The 14402-nt window shown below is 43.4% G+C and overlaps 1 protein-coding gene across 2 annotated transcripts in view; it reads right to left on the bottom strand.

The window, feature by feature from the left end:
• The window catches only part of MGAT4A (mannosyl (alpha-1,3-)-glycoprotein beta-1,4-N-acetylglucosaminyltransferase, isozyme A), a 158296-nt gene that overhangs the window by 32524 nt on the left and 111370 nt on the right, over positions 1-14402 (bottom strand). For both annotated transcript variants that reach the window (XM_019529468.1, XM_019529467.1), the window contains exons 9-10: positions 13718-13832; positions 1364-1494 (exon numbers count right to left, since the gene is read on the bottom strand). In XM_019529468.1, the coding sequence (XP_019385013.1) occupies positions 1364-1494; positions 13718-13832 (246 nt within the window). The remainder of the gene's footprint in view (positions 1-1363; positions 1495-13717; positions 13833-14402) is intronic.

Below are 14402 nucleotides of genomic sequence, written 5' to 3' on the forward strand. Positions count from 1 at the left end.
CTGGAGTACTGCATCCAGTTCTGGGCGCCACACTTCAAGAGGGATGTGGACAACATGGAGAGGGTCCAGAGGAGGGCCACTCGCATGATCAGTGGGCAGCAGGGCAGACTGTTCAACATCTTCATCAGTGACTTGGACGAGGGGGTAAATAGCACCCTACGAGGAGAAGTTACGGGACCTGAACCTGTTCAGCCTCCACAAGAAAAGGTTGAGGGGGGATCTAGTGGCCTGTTAGAAATTAGTCAGAGGGGACCAGCAGGTATTGGGGGAGTCCCTGTTCCCCCATGCACTACTGGGAGTGACCAGGAATAATGGTCACAAGCTGGCAGAGGGTAGATTTAGGCTAGATATCAGGAGACCCTACTTCAGGGTCAGGGCAACTAGGATCTGGAACCAACTTCCAAGGGAAGTGGTGCTGGCTCCTACCCTGGGGGTCTTTAAGAGGAGCCTGGATGTACACCTTGCCAGGGTCGTTTGACCCCAGTACTCTTTCCTGCCATGGCAGGGGGTCGGACTCAATGATCTGCTCAGGTCTTTCAACCCTAGAAACTATGATGCAACTATTTAGATGCATTTTGCAATGTTCCAAGCCAAACTGTGAGCATTTCTAGGGTTTTCCTGGACTTGTCCTCTTTTTCGGTCATGTCCACATGCTACAAAATGTAGCATTGTTTATAACTTGTGTCTGCAGAGCTCCCAGCCTATGGCTGTTTTCAGCGTGGGAGGGGGGAAGGGAGCAGAGGGAGTTCAGTCTGGGGGTTTTCAGCCCCCTCCAAGAGTGGGACAGGTGTATTACACTCCCCTGAGGTGGGGGGAGGCTCCAACTAACCCACCCCACCCTTCAGCACCAGCTGGGGACCCCCAAGAACCAGCTCCCTCCACTGTCTTTTCCCCTCCCATTCTGAAAACAGAGAGCACTGACAGAGAGCCCTGGCCTTACTGTGGGAACCTGGCTGCAGGCTCCCAGCCCCCAGCTAGATTTCTATCTCCCCTGGAACCAAGAGTGAACTTCTGTTTGGTCTGTTGTAACTCAGAATGCTTTGCAAAAATTGTTCTGAGTTACAGCTTGGAGTTCCTGGTACAACAGAGACTTTGACTTCTCTTCTCTCCAAACAATGCATTTAACAAACCTACCAAATCTAAAACAGCAGAAAAATCTAAGAAAAATGTTTCTTTATAGACTAACACTTCCAATTTTTTCTCACTGATTAAAATCTAACAAGAAAATAAGATTTGTAACCAGATATACAGAAACCATGAACGAATCATTCACTACATTTTGGATTCAGAAAACATAAAGAGTAAACTCAGAAAACATATGAAGAATAAACTTTAGAAGTTCAAGAACAAGAAGTAAACTTACTGCATCTTTTTCAGGGTTGCAGACTTTCACCCAGAGGATATGATCTAACAGCCAATCAATAGGTTTCTCCTTGTAAAACATAAATATAAACTCCACAATAAACGTGATATCTGGAGACTGGAACATTTTACCTGTAAATATATTATTCTAAATTCAGTAACAGTTATTCAGAAACAAAGACTATTGGTCTACTGATGTTAATAAGCATGTAGATTATATTGTTTGCCATCAAAATTAAACAAATAGAAAAATCACAAAACAGTTTTCTACAGCAACATAGCTCCCAGAAGTTTAAAGCAGCTCACTAGAAACAGAACTTTTCATCAACACTATGGAAGACAAAGAAAAAGTACTTCCTTTCTAGTAACTACAGTTTTTCAAGATGTGTTTGTCCCTGTGTATATTCCATTGTAGATTGTGAATGTGCCCCATGCATCCAAGACCAAGGAATTTTTGGAGTTGTGCCCACTCAGTTATGCTGCTTACACTCATATGGAAGGTATAAAGGGGAGTGTAAGACCAGATGCCACTCCTGTTCGTCTCCTATTGAAGACTATATAGTATAAAGTACAGAGGAATTTGAAATAAAGGGCAGGAAGAGAAGCAAACACAGGGACAGCACATCTCAAAGAACTCCAATTACTATAAAAGGATATTTTATTTCTCCAAATGGTTGTTCCTGCATGCATTTCACCATAACTGAACGTCAAGCAGTATATAAACCAGGGAGGTGAATGCTTGGAGTCCTGCTGTGGCAGTGAGAGAAGAGCTGCCCTATAAAAAATATCATCTGCAACAGCTGTCAGAACTAACGTGCAAAGTTTTATTAAGGTATGCATGGAACCCCACACTGTTATGTTCCATAGGTTAGCATTTTAAAAGGAGCTACTGATGTTGCATGGGTTCTGGCTGCGTGTGCTTTAGCATCAGTGTCTTAGATAATTCAAAGAAAATTAGTTCATATTTGGAGATGCAATGTAATAATCCTTGGATAAAAAATTCACTCGTTCTCTCAGCAAAAGAAACAAATAGTTTCAGAAATCATCCAAAGGGCTTTTTCATCTCCAGGAAAAATGCTACAGCTTCTAAGAAGTATATTTTCATTTTTTTTCATGATTTGCATGAGATTGGGAAAGAATACAGCTGAGCAAGTTGCTCTATTAATTTGAAATTCTGAAACTTTTTGGGAGTGTGGTCTCAATGAGACTAACATGATGAAACAATATATGGGACAGGTCAGACAGAAGAGCTCCTATCATCCTGGTTGCTGTTATGCTTAGAAGGCAAGCCACTTTCAGAGTTATGGAGGAATGAACATGAGGCAAAAAGGTTTCAACTGGGGAGGCTCATTAGAGTTATCAACACTAAACTGAGATTCCCTGATGATGTCAATTTCAATAATGCTGGGAAAACTGTTCCATTCCTTTCGGAAATCCCATTGTTACTGGGCGCAAGAACACAGTCCAATTACCTCCTGGAAGGATGGAAGGCTGCCAAGTACACTCAAAAGGAAATATGGGAGAGTTGTGAAATTTTCAATAACAGGCCAATATATTTGATGAGCCTCACTGTAGTGGACATGCATAAAGCTGATCACATCATGCCTAAACTCTTTTCTTTCATCACATAAGGTTTCTTTATATCTGTATATGTTTTTCTAGATTTCTGCTATACAAAGGATTGATTGAACTTCAATTGAATGCAATCTTTCTAGTGTGTATTGCTCAGTGGGTTTCTAACAACTTTTAAGGGCTGAAACCATCTAGATAAGTGATTCTTAACCTGGGATGCCATAAGATCCTTCTAAGGGTATCCCAGGGTGCCATGCCAACATTGGCACTGTTTGGTCACAAATACCTACACATAATTTATAAAAGAAATCCAGATATTTTATATATAAAGAGCTTAGTCCATATGTCTATGGCTGTCTGTCTGTCTGTCAATAACACTCTTGGAGTACTCTGATTGGCTGTTTCCAGCCAATTACAATGCTTACTGAAACAACCAGAGTGCTCCATGGCAATGGTGGGGATGGAGCGGGACAGCGGAGCACCACCATGATGGCAGGAATGGAGTGGTGGGTCCAAGGCCAGCACTGCTAGTCTCGCGGCCCCCGACCCACTCCTTGGAAAAGGCAGCAGCACAGGGTGCTGGGGAAGGTGCTGGGGGGGATGGCGGAGCAAGCTTGCTCCCCTTGCTCCTGGGAGGCGGTGACGCAGGGCAGTGCGTGGCAGCAGTTAAGACGTGCAAGCTTCTCCCCCCCACCGCCACCACCCACCACCCCATGCTGCTGCCACTCTGTGAACAAAGCAGGGCAGGATGCGGAACGGCGGCATCACAGGGTGGTTGTGGCAGCGGCCACATGCAAGCTTGCCCCCTGACTCCCTTATGTCCAGCTCCGCTTCATCTCCATAGCAGCAGCAGTGCAGGGTGGTGGGTGGCAGCAGTGGCCACCTCATGCAAGCTTCCCCCCCTGCTCCCCTCCCCCACATCTGGGAAAGCTTGCACACAGCCACTGTCACCACCACCCACTGCCCCACACTGCTGCTGCTACAGGGACAAAGTGGGGCTGCACATGGAGCAGCAGCAATGCAGGGTGGGGAGTGATGGCGAGCAAGCTTCCCCCCCTTCCCTGGGAGGCTCAAGGCCAGATGTGGAGTTGGGGGGGGAGGGGCGAGGAACAGAGTGGGGGTGGGGTGGCGGCACAGGGTGATAGATGGCAGTGTTCCGCCCATCATTCTTGATGGGCAATTTGTTAGTTTTAAAGAATCCATGATATCAAAACCATTCTTTCTGAGTTCTTTGCAACAGAAGAATTGCTCTGTTTATTTTCTGTAGTAAAAAAAGCAAATGAGAGCAAAGAGCTACCATTTTCTGAAGTGATGTCTAGCGTATAAACAGGTTAAGAACTGCTGCCCTACAGAATATTTACAAGAGATGGAGGAGCAACTAGAACGTAACAATTCCTCAAAACAGAGCAACCAAGACGATGGGCTAATGTGGAGTGTCTTGAGTCTAAAAAAAGTTGAGAACCACTTATCTAGACTGTCCACTTATGGTGTAAGCTTTCTTTAACCATGCTTGCATCCACAGGTGGAGCTTTCAGTACAATTTCATATAAGTGCAAGATTTCAAATAGACCCACAAGACAAAGATAAAGTCTTATCACAGGTCAAGGATTCAGATTGTGGAAGAAATCAAACTCCGCATTGTGTTTGGTATTAGAATTCACAGACTCAGTCTGAGTTTATTGGCACTTATGCAAACAATTGCAGGGAGGATTCTAAACAGAACTCCTCCTCTCTGCAAGTTAAGATACCTTTTTATACCTCAAACTGTGAAAACAGGCATGATTAAAACAAAGCAACCTTGAGTGTCATGGAAAAGGTAGATTATTTGGTTGTTACACATAAAAGTTGCTTGCTCAGCAACACATTTTGTTTTGAGAACTGTTATCACCTTGTTGATTTTTAGGAAAGAAAGAAACATTTGTTCCCAAAGAACTGTAAAAGTCATAATAAAGCAGAAGGGCTTTTCTTATCTTAGAATATTCTTAAACATACAGCATCAGCATCTTTTTCAATTTTTTTTTCTTCACTCTTTTCTTTAGTCAAGTTAGAAGCCTAGATAAATCTATTTCAACAAGATGAAATGGATTGATCAGAGTGGACCTGATTATAAGCTTTCAAAAGATAAGTACAGCAAAAGCTCCATTAACCAGCACCTTACAAGCCGGCATGTTCTATTAACCAGCATGCCGGCTTGTAAGGTAAACTGAAATCGGTAGTACCCACTGTGGCACTTCCAGTTTCTCTGAGCCTCCATGGCCTGGGGCAAAGCAGCCTCCACTGCTGAGCCCCTATGGCTCAGGGCATAACAGGCTGCACGGGGCCCACCTCCCTGTCCCTCAGGGCCCGCGGGAGGGTCGGCGATTCCACGGAGAGGACGTGGCAGGAGAAGTGGCAGCCTGAACAGGCAAAGGCACCCATTCAGGCCTCTCAATTAACCAGCATATTTTGTTATCCAGCACCCCCCTTCCTCATGGGTGCTAGATAACAAAGCTTTTACTGTAGATTTGTTCTGTCCTAAAGTGCAATTACCCAAATAAATTCTATACTCTAGGCTGGTGTTAAAATTAGCTTTTATGCTTTATTGTTAGACTTAAAATGAGAAAAAGATGAAGGAACAAGTTTCCTTTGACCAGCCAGTCATCTAGATCCAGCAATGCTGCTTTGCCTTGATGACAAAGCATTTATTTATTTATTTCAGGGCATGTCTACACATACAAGTCAGATGACTAAATAAACACTGGCATAATTTGAACCAGAGTAAACTAATCCCAGTATCACTGTCTACATATGCGTTTAAGCACAGTAATTTACTCTGCTGTCGGATAGTACCCGTGTCTGATGGGACTATCTTATTCTGGAGTAACTTAATCTACTGTGGGGCACATGTAAATGCTGATACTTCACTGCAGTAAAATGCACATGTAGACACACCCTCAGTGTATATGCCACCCTTCCCAAGAAAGGCTCAGGGTTGCTTACAAGAAGAGAACAGAATAATTTCATAGAATCATAGAAAAAGAAAAGCTGGAAGGGACCTCAGGGAGGGTGGACTAAGTGACTTCCAGCTCAAGGAAGGATCATCCCTATCTAAACGATTTCATATAAATGCCTGTCTAACCTATTTTTAAACCTACATAGAAAAACCATCTCACACAACTACAAGACGTATTGTCCAAAGCCACTAACCTACCACATTTAAAACTGGTGAATGAGGGCCGTCAGTGCCTACCTGCAGCAAGGTTTTTTAAAAGGCACTCAAGAAATCCAAAGAAGATGGCCATGCCCCTGGCCACAGAGCAAAAAAAACCCCCACCATACATGCATCAGACCACAAGGTATAATTTGTTCCTAATCCCAAATGTGGCAGCTGGTCTGACCCTGACAGAAGGGACAAGACCCTCTAACCAGGAACCTCCAGGTTTTAGTCCTAGGAGAAACACTGATGTACCCCAGTCAAAATTCCCAGCCTTGGCTGCAGCCAACATCCAATGTTTCTGAAGAAGGCAAAAAATCCCTGCCAGAAATGTGGGGAAAAAATTGATTTTGATTTTTCTGATTTTTCCTAGAAATATGGGAAAAATCAAAACACCCTCTATAGCCTAGGGGTCAGGCTTGTTGTCCCACACATCACAGCATCTAACTGGACAGCCAGAACTCCCTTTTCTGTATCCACTCCATAGGTTTATTTCAGGAGCGTTTGTCTTCTTTCGTAGCTAACCTAGCTGTGGAGCTCTGCTTTATTCTTCTGTTGTTGAGCATGGTCCTCTCCGGTATCCCCCTGCTCTGTGCTGCAGAGATCCTCTCATGATCTCCCAGTAATTCATGTGTACGTGGTTCCTTGGCTTACATATGTTATTCTTTACAGCATACTCCAGACATAGCTACTCCTAGATCATTCCTTGTCCAATGGTTACCTGACCTCTTTGAAAACTTCTAGTAATGGAGATTCTGTACCATCCCCAAGCAGTCTGTTTCATTGCCTCATTGTCCTAAGTGAAGTTTTTCCTGATATCCAATACTTAGCCATTGATATGTTCCCTACTTTCTGTATTGCCCACCCTTTATTTCAAATTCCTCATACTTTGAGTCTGCAGTAGGAAAGGAATTGGTGTGGCAACTGGTCCTGCACTCCCCTCTATACCTTCAGTATAAGTATAGCCAGCATGACCAAGTGGGCATGACTGCAAATAATTCTTTGGTCTTAAGTGCATGGAGCATATTCACAATTGATATGTGTCCTACTTTCTGCAGCAATACTTTCTGCAGGGCCTGGGGCAGATGAGAAAGAAATACAGGTGGGTGTCATTAGCATTCTGATGGCTCTTCACTCCAAATCTCCACACAATTTCACTCAGAAGTGTCATATATACGCTGAACAGGAGGGCCAACAAGATAGACCTCTGGAGGACCCCAGTGGAAAGGTCTCAAGATCACAAGCACTTGCGCATCCAACAGGGTTAAGTTAATTTGTTGCAACATAATAATGAAAAAGGGCATTGATGGTAGAAGATTATGAATGTTGTTCTCTGCCTCCGTTGAGTTGATTGAGTTTTGCTAACCTTCTTGTTGAAAGTACACCTTGTCCATCTTCTTCCCAAAAAGAATGTTTCTTTCACATTGAAGGTCCTCCATGCCCTGCACCTTTTGTAGCACACTTAATTGTTATATCCAGGGTTATTTCAAAAGATATATATAGTATTGGCTACAGCTAAAGACTTTGTGGTGGGGGTCTTCGTTAACAACTTGTACTTCTTTACAAATTGCCATGAACTGTTCCTTACTCTCCAAAAGCTGCTTTATCAGTGAATTATACTGATTACAATTAATAAAATTATATTTCACTATCAGCACTTGAAATGCAATACTGAAATTACTGATGAGATGTCATTCCCCCACCCACCAACTATTTAACCATTTTATTGAAAGGTGGTGATTTTAACATTTTATTTCTTTTTTTGGCCACTTTGATATGCAACAAATTTGGGACAGGATGAAAATACAAATATTCTGTTCCCCTAGGTAGAACATAATATTTTTTCCTATTTTTTCTTAAGTAGGAAAAACAGTAACCAGCATCTGCCAACATTGTCTTGGCATGTTTTGTTAGCTTCATTAAAAGGAAACTTTACTTATTATGTATAGATCTGTGGAAAATCCAGCAACTTCAGGAAATTTCCCAATGTAGCCACTTACATGGAAATGAGGGAAGACCTCACTGACACATATATGAAGCATGTATCTAGAGCAGAGGACAGAAACCTGTGGCCCATGGGCTGGTTTTGTCCCTTGAATTCATCTCATCTAGCCCATGGAGGTGAGGCTTTGTGGCATTCAGTGGTCACAGATTCATAGAAAATTAGAGTTGGAAGGGACCTCAAAAAGTCATCTAGTCCAACCCTCTGCTCAAAGTAGGACTGACCCTAACTATACCTTCCCAGGTAAGGCTTTGTCTACCCAGGTCTTAAAACCTCCAACGGTAGAGATTCTACAACCTCTCTGGATAATCAGTGCTTTACTACCCTCCTAGGTAGTTAAAGACTCCTATTACATCCCTCCTCAGTGTTATCTTCTCCAAACTAAATAAGCCCAATTCCCCCATCCTTTTCTCAGAAGTCACGTATCCCAATTCCGTAACCATAGCCATTGCCCTCTGCTGGACTCTCTCCAATTTGTCTACATGCGTTCTGTAGTGGGGGCTCCCCCAAACTGGACACAGAACTCCAGACTGGCATCACCAGTACTGAATAGAGGGGAATAATCACTTCCCTTGATCTGCTGGCAACATTCCTACCAATGCAGCCCAGTATGCTGTTAGCCTTCTTCACAACAAGGGCACACTGCTGGCTTATATTCAGCTAATTGTCCACTTCAACCCCCAGGTCCTTTTCTGCAGAGCTGCTGCCCACCCTGTACCAGTGCATGGGATTGTTCCATCCTAAGTGCAGAACTTTGCACTTGTCTTTATTGAACCTCATGAGATTTCTTTGGTCCAATCCTCCAATTTGTTGGGGTCTCTCTGAATTCTAGGCCTACCCACCAGTCTATGTACTACTCTCCCTAGCTTGGTGTCATCTGCAAACTTGCTGAGGGTGTGCTCCATGCCAACTTCCAGGTTACTGATGTAGATACTGAACAAAACTTGCCTCAGGACCAACCCCTGGGGCATTCCACTTGATCCCAGCTGCCAACTAGACATCAAGGTATTGACTACTACCCTCTGAGCTCATGTTCCAGCCAGTTTTCTATGTACCTTACAGGCCATTCATCCAATCTGTACTTTTTTAGTTTCCTTGCAAGAATGTTGTGGGAGACTGTAACAAAAGCCTTGCTAAAGTCAAGGTATATCATATGTCCACTGCTCTTCCTGTATCCACAGAACCAATCACCTCATCATAGAAGGCAAGCAGATTGGTCAGATATGACTTGTCCTTGGTGAATCCCTGCTGACTGTTCCTAATCATCTTCTCCTTCAAGTGCTTAAAATGTTTCTTTAAGGACCTGCCTCATGATTTTTCCAGGGACTGAGGTGAGGCTGACTGGTCTATAGTTTCCTGGATCCTCCTCCTTCCCTTTCTTAAAGATGGGCACTATATTTCCCTTTTCCAATCATTGAGGACCTCTCCCGATGGCCACGAGTTTTCAAAGATGACAACCAGTGGCTCTGCAATCACATCAGCCAACTCCTGTAGCACCCTTGGATGCATCATCCTCCCACCGCCCCCCTCACTGGGGGGGCTTTGGTGCCTATCACTTTCATTGTGCTATTGCAAGGAGAAGCAACAGCAATGGCTGGGTCCTACTGTCTGCCTTTGATCTCAAACCAGAAATTCTGGCCCATAGCCTGAAAAGGCTGCCAACTGCTGATCTGGAGAAATCTGAGAAACAGCTGTGGACTAAGAAACTGTTCTGGACCAAGGTGTGGCAAATGAAACTTGGGAGAAAAAACTAATGATGCACTGCCGTAACTTTATGAAGATAACAAATAGACCATCTGACTCTTAAGAAGTTAGGGATGTAAGGGTAGATAGAAGTTAACCAGACAGAATCAGAGAACCTGACAAAAGCATTCTGAAGATCATTTTTCTTTCCTTTCTTATTTCATATGGAATTTAGTCCCTCTCTGGATCTTATGTTTGTTGTGGGATATATGCAAGTATCCTGCAACAAATGGTAACATGCTAGATAACTTTTTTCCAGAGGTAAAAATGGTTGATCTGCCACAAAATAGCATATCCAGGACAAAAGTTGCTGGGACAAATTTAAATGTCTGGTCAGGTCTCAGACTCTCTTCCCACTATCTCACAGTGGTCTTCTCTCCCTCCAAGGAGGAGGGAAGGAGGGCAGGAAGCCTGCAGCCTGCCCTGTTCCTGTTGCAGCCTTAACTTAAACAAAATCTTCATTCTGTCTCTGGACACTTCAGATCTGGTAGATGGTCCAGAACACCACAGAGGGGCTTGAAAAATCCAGATCAGGCCACTAGAGGTAGGTCTTGAGAAAAGAAAGAGCCAGATCCCTTGACAAGAACTATGGAAGCTTTATTTAGAAAACCTCCTTGCAAAGTCTGGCAAAGGTGTTATATGAAGGGCAGGGCTGCAACACAAAGCTTCACTCAGACTCTGGGTAGCACTGCAGCTTGTGGAGATGAGGAAAGAAAGAGAGAGGCACTTTGGACTGTCTCTGCTACACAAGGGACTGCCAAGCAGCTCAAGATTTCCTAGTAAAGGTGGCTGAAAGCCAGTAGAGCATCTCCACATTCTAGGCTGGTTCTTTTCCAATTCTCTCCATTACCCATTTGGGGTCACAAAACTCCAGAGATATTTCCGTTGAATGTATCCTTGACTGGCCCAAGATTAGTAGATAAACTGGTTCTTGTTTTTCTTGAAGACAAGGACATTTCTGCCTCTCATTTAGAGCGATTACTGTCTCCTGTGTCTTTTGTTGGTTGGGTCCGCTCTCTCACTATCAAATTAGAGGATTACCACTGTCTTTCTTTGTATATGGAAGAGGGTTTATGGTTTAAAAAAAAAAATAGACCCCAGTCTGCTGGTTGTACAGCATGCAAAGGCACCAGCTCCCCACTTTTCATGGAAAGGAGGAATATATTTAGTGCCAAGTTGATTATAGGAAAATGTAGATCCTTCAAATATTGGTAAAATTCTAAATTCAGCCATGAATTCAACAGTCCAATATTACATATACTTAGGGTTACCATACTTCTGGGTTTTCCCAGGCATGTTTTCTTTTTGAGCCCTCTAATCTCCATCTGGGCGGGTTTTTTTAATTCTGACAAAATGTCCGGGTTTTTCCTTTGCTCTGCTGGTGGGAGCAGGGGGAGGGCAATCAGAGGCAGCAGGGAGCACAGACATACTTGCCTACAGCTCCAGAAGCACGTGCAGACCCATGTGGTGCTCCCTGCTGCCTCCCATCGCCCTTCCCCTGCTCCCAACCCCAGGGCAAAGGCTAAACCCAGATATATGATCAAGGCATGGGGGGGAAGGGAAAGTGGCGAGGAGAGGGAGCAGGTGCTGGGGCTGCATCAGGGCAGGAGGGGTGGGGTTTCCTGTTCTCCAGCAGGGACAAGAGGTGGAGGGGCCTTTAAAGGCAGCAGGGAAACCTGTGGCCAGGCCAGCAGCACAGGGGCTGGTGCCTGTGCTTGCAGGGGCTGAGCGGCCAGGAGATTCTGGGATGGCAGAGGGAAGGGGACTGGGGCCAAGCTGCTTGGCGTGGCACAGCAGCTCCATCCCAGGGCAGGGGGCGCCACAAGCCTCCCCTCCTCTTCCCTCCAGCCCACACTGGGGCCAGATACAGTCTGCCGCTGCCTGCATGGATCAGAACCACCATGCTCCGGCCTGGTCAGGACTCTCTGGCAGAGCTGGGGGAGCAGGGGACTGCAGGTCACAGGAGTGAGGGGCACTGACAGGGCTGGGGAGGGCTGTGGTTTGGGAATGTGGGGCACCAGGGTGGAAGCAAGGGACTGTGGGTTGGAAGTGTGGGTCAATGGCAGTGCCAGGGGGTTGTGGGTCTGGAGTGAGGGGGACCATCATGACCCAAGGGGGCAGGGTACTGCGGTTTGGGACTGAGGGACAGTGACAGTGCTGGGATCAGTAGGTTGGGAGTGAGGGGCAGCAGCAGGACTGGTAGGGGCTGTGACTTGCCAGTGAAGGGCAACAGAATGGGCAGGGGCAGAGCACTTGCATGCCACTACCCCCCACCATCATATTCCCCCTGCCCCCACGTGACAGGTGTCCTCTTTTTTGGACCTGGAAATATGGTAACTCTACATATACTTTTCCCACCATTATCATGCAATGAACTTCTCCTCAAAAACATGAATGTAGAACAAAATGCTGGGTCTTAAATTTGTTAGAAGAGAATCAAGGAACCAAAGATGATGTTCCATCAGTCACATTTCACATTGTTCTTCCTGTTTAGGGCTCAATCTATGATTTTTATAATCAGGATCAATCCGAATTAATTTTCAGTTTTGTATTTGTGCAGTTCTAAATTCAGCATTCTTTTAGATTGAGCGAGGCTGTGACAACAGCATCAGCTTTCACTGTTAAACCATTTTAGAAACTCCTTCAATTGTTTTTCTATAAGTTTAGTGTCTTTAGTTAAGCTTATCATTGTAAAAGAACAAATAGCCCTAAACTTATTTTCACAGTAAGGTGCTGGTAACCCAGGACTCTACACCCAGCGATAGCTTCCCTTAATACTGCTGCCATTACTCCACTCACCGAAAATTACACCTAAGCCTCCATTCTCAGAAATGGTTGTCACATTACTGCTCCAGATGATAGCATATGGGAGAAGATAGAAATACTTCGCAAAATAAACTTGTTTACAGTTACTCACTCTTGGAGATTTATAAAAGCTCCAAGAAACATATAGCATTAGGCTGCATTAATTTTTTGGTTTGCATGTTAAATGTAACGTTATTTTTGTTTGGCCTATACAGATATATAATTAGAAATAAAATAGTACGCAATATTTACAATTTAATTGTCATATTTTGTAAAGTAATGCAAAGTTCAGAAATTTCAATCATTTTCTATAAATGATTCTGGTCTCAACCAAATGCAATAACTGAAATGCATAGTTACCACATACATGAAATTATCAAAAAGTACAAAGAAATACAAGAAGGTAGTTTTGAGGTCATACCACTGTTAAAGATTCCATAAAAGGCAAGAAAGCGTGGCACCTTATAGACTACCTTGCTCAAAGGATTAACAAATCAACTAATTCTCTGAATTAGAATCAACTGAACAAGTAATTCTCTGAATTAGTCTATAAGGCCTCTGGCAGACACTACATTTAAGATGCGACTAACCAGTTAATCAGGTCTTAAATGTAGTGTCTGCCAGAGGCCTTATAGACCAATTCAGAGAATTACTTGTTTACTTGCAGGTTCATGCAATTAAGGGTGCAATAAAACAGAACAAACCACAAAGTTATTAGACAAAATATGTGTAACAACTTTGTGGCTGGTTCCCATTGCACCTTTAACTGAATGTCTGCCAGGGGTCAAAGGTAGCACTCTGCCCTGCTTTCAGCATTATTTTAGACTAACACTGTAAGCTAGTAACATAAGAAGTGCTATAGTGAGTCAAGACCAATGGTACATCTAGCCCAGTATCCTGTTTCCAACAGTGGCAGAAGTGGATGCTAGACAGGGAGGGCATTGATCCAGAAAACTCAAGAGTGAAACTACCTCTCTCTGCTCAGAGATTCTAGAGTTGAACTTATTCTTTACAAACTAACATACTAGATATTTTCTTACCAATGAAGCCCAGCTGAGAAAATTCTAGAATCATCCAATCTTCAGAAGCAAGCTGAAGTGCAAAATTTTTTATTGTGCTGAAATAATTTTGCTTGACAACAATGTCATCTTCAAGCTATGGGAAAGAAACACTTTTATTACTGCAAAGCAAGAACAGCAAAGCAAAAAGAAATATATACATATCTATAAATATCTATATCTATATATAGGTAGATTTATATGCAAAAGTTTATATTTCTATCATTCATCTATTCATAGGTTTTAAGTGGAATCACCACCATTATACATATTTGGGGTTAACAGGAATTAATATTGCAGAAGGATTACCATGTTCTACTTACTTGAGGAAAATTAACCTAAAACTTTTTACAATAGAACTTCAGGAATATCTCCAACCATTCTAGAAAAAAAAAAAAGGGGAAGAAAAACCAGACCAGGAGGAAAAGCAAACCAACTTTTCTTAAACTTCTTTTTATAAATGTATACCATATTTTTTCAAATTCAAGACAACCCCCAAATAATTAGATACTATGGATGAAAATGTTATACTTTTTTTATACTTTCCAGTACACAGAATATAAAAGGAGGCTTAATAAAAAGGAGGCTTACACCCAATGGAAAGAAGGGGTCATCACCAGGGAGGACTATTCTGTAGTTGCTCGGGGATGTAGGGGGGTAGTTAGGA

Source organism: Crocodylus porosus, unplaced genomic scaffold (genome assembly GCF_001723895.1).
Source record: "Crocodylus porosus isolate Cpor-Errol unplaced genomic scaffold, CroPor_comp1, whole genome shotgun sequence".
Classification (NCBI taxonomy): Eukaryota; Metazoa; Chordata; order Crocodylia; family Crocodylidae; genus Crocodylus; species Crocodylus porosus.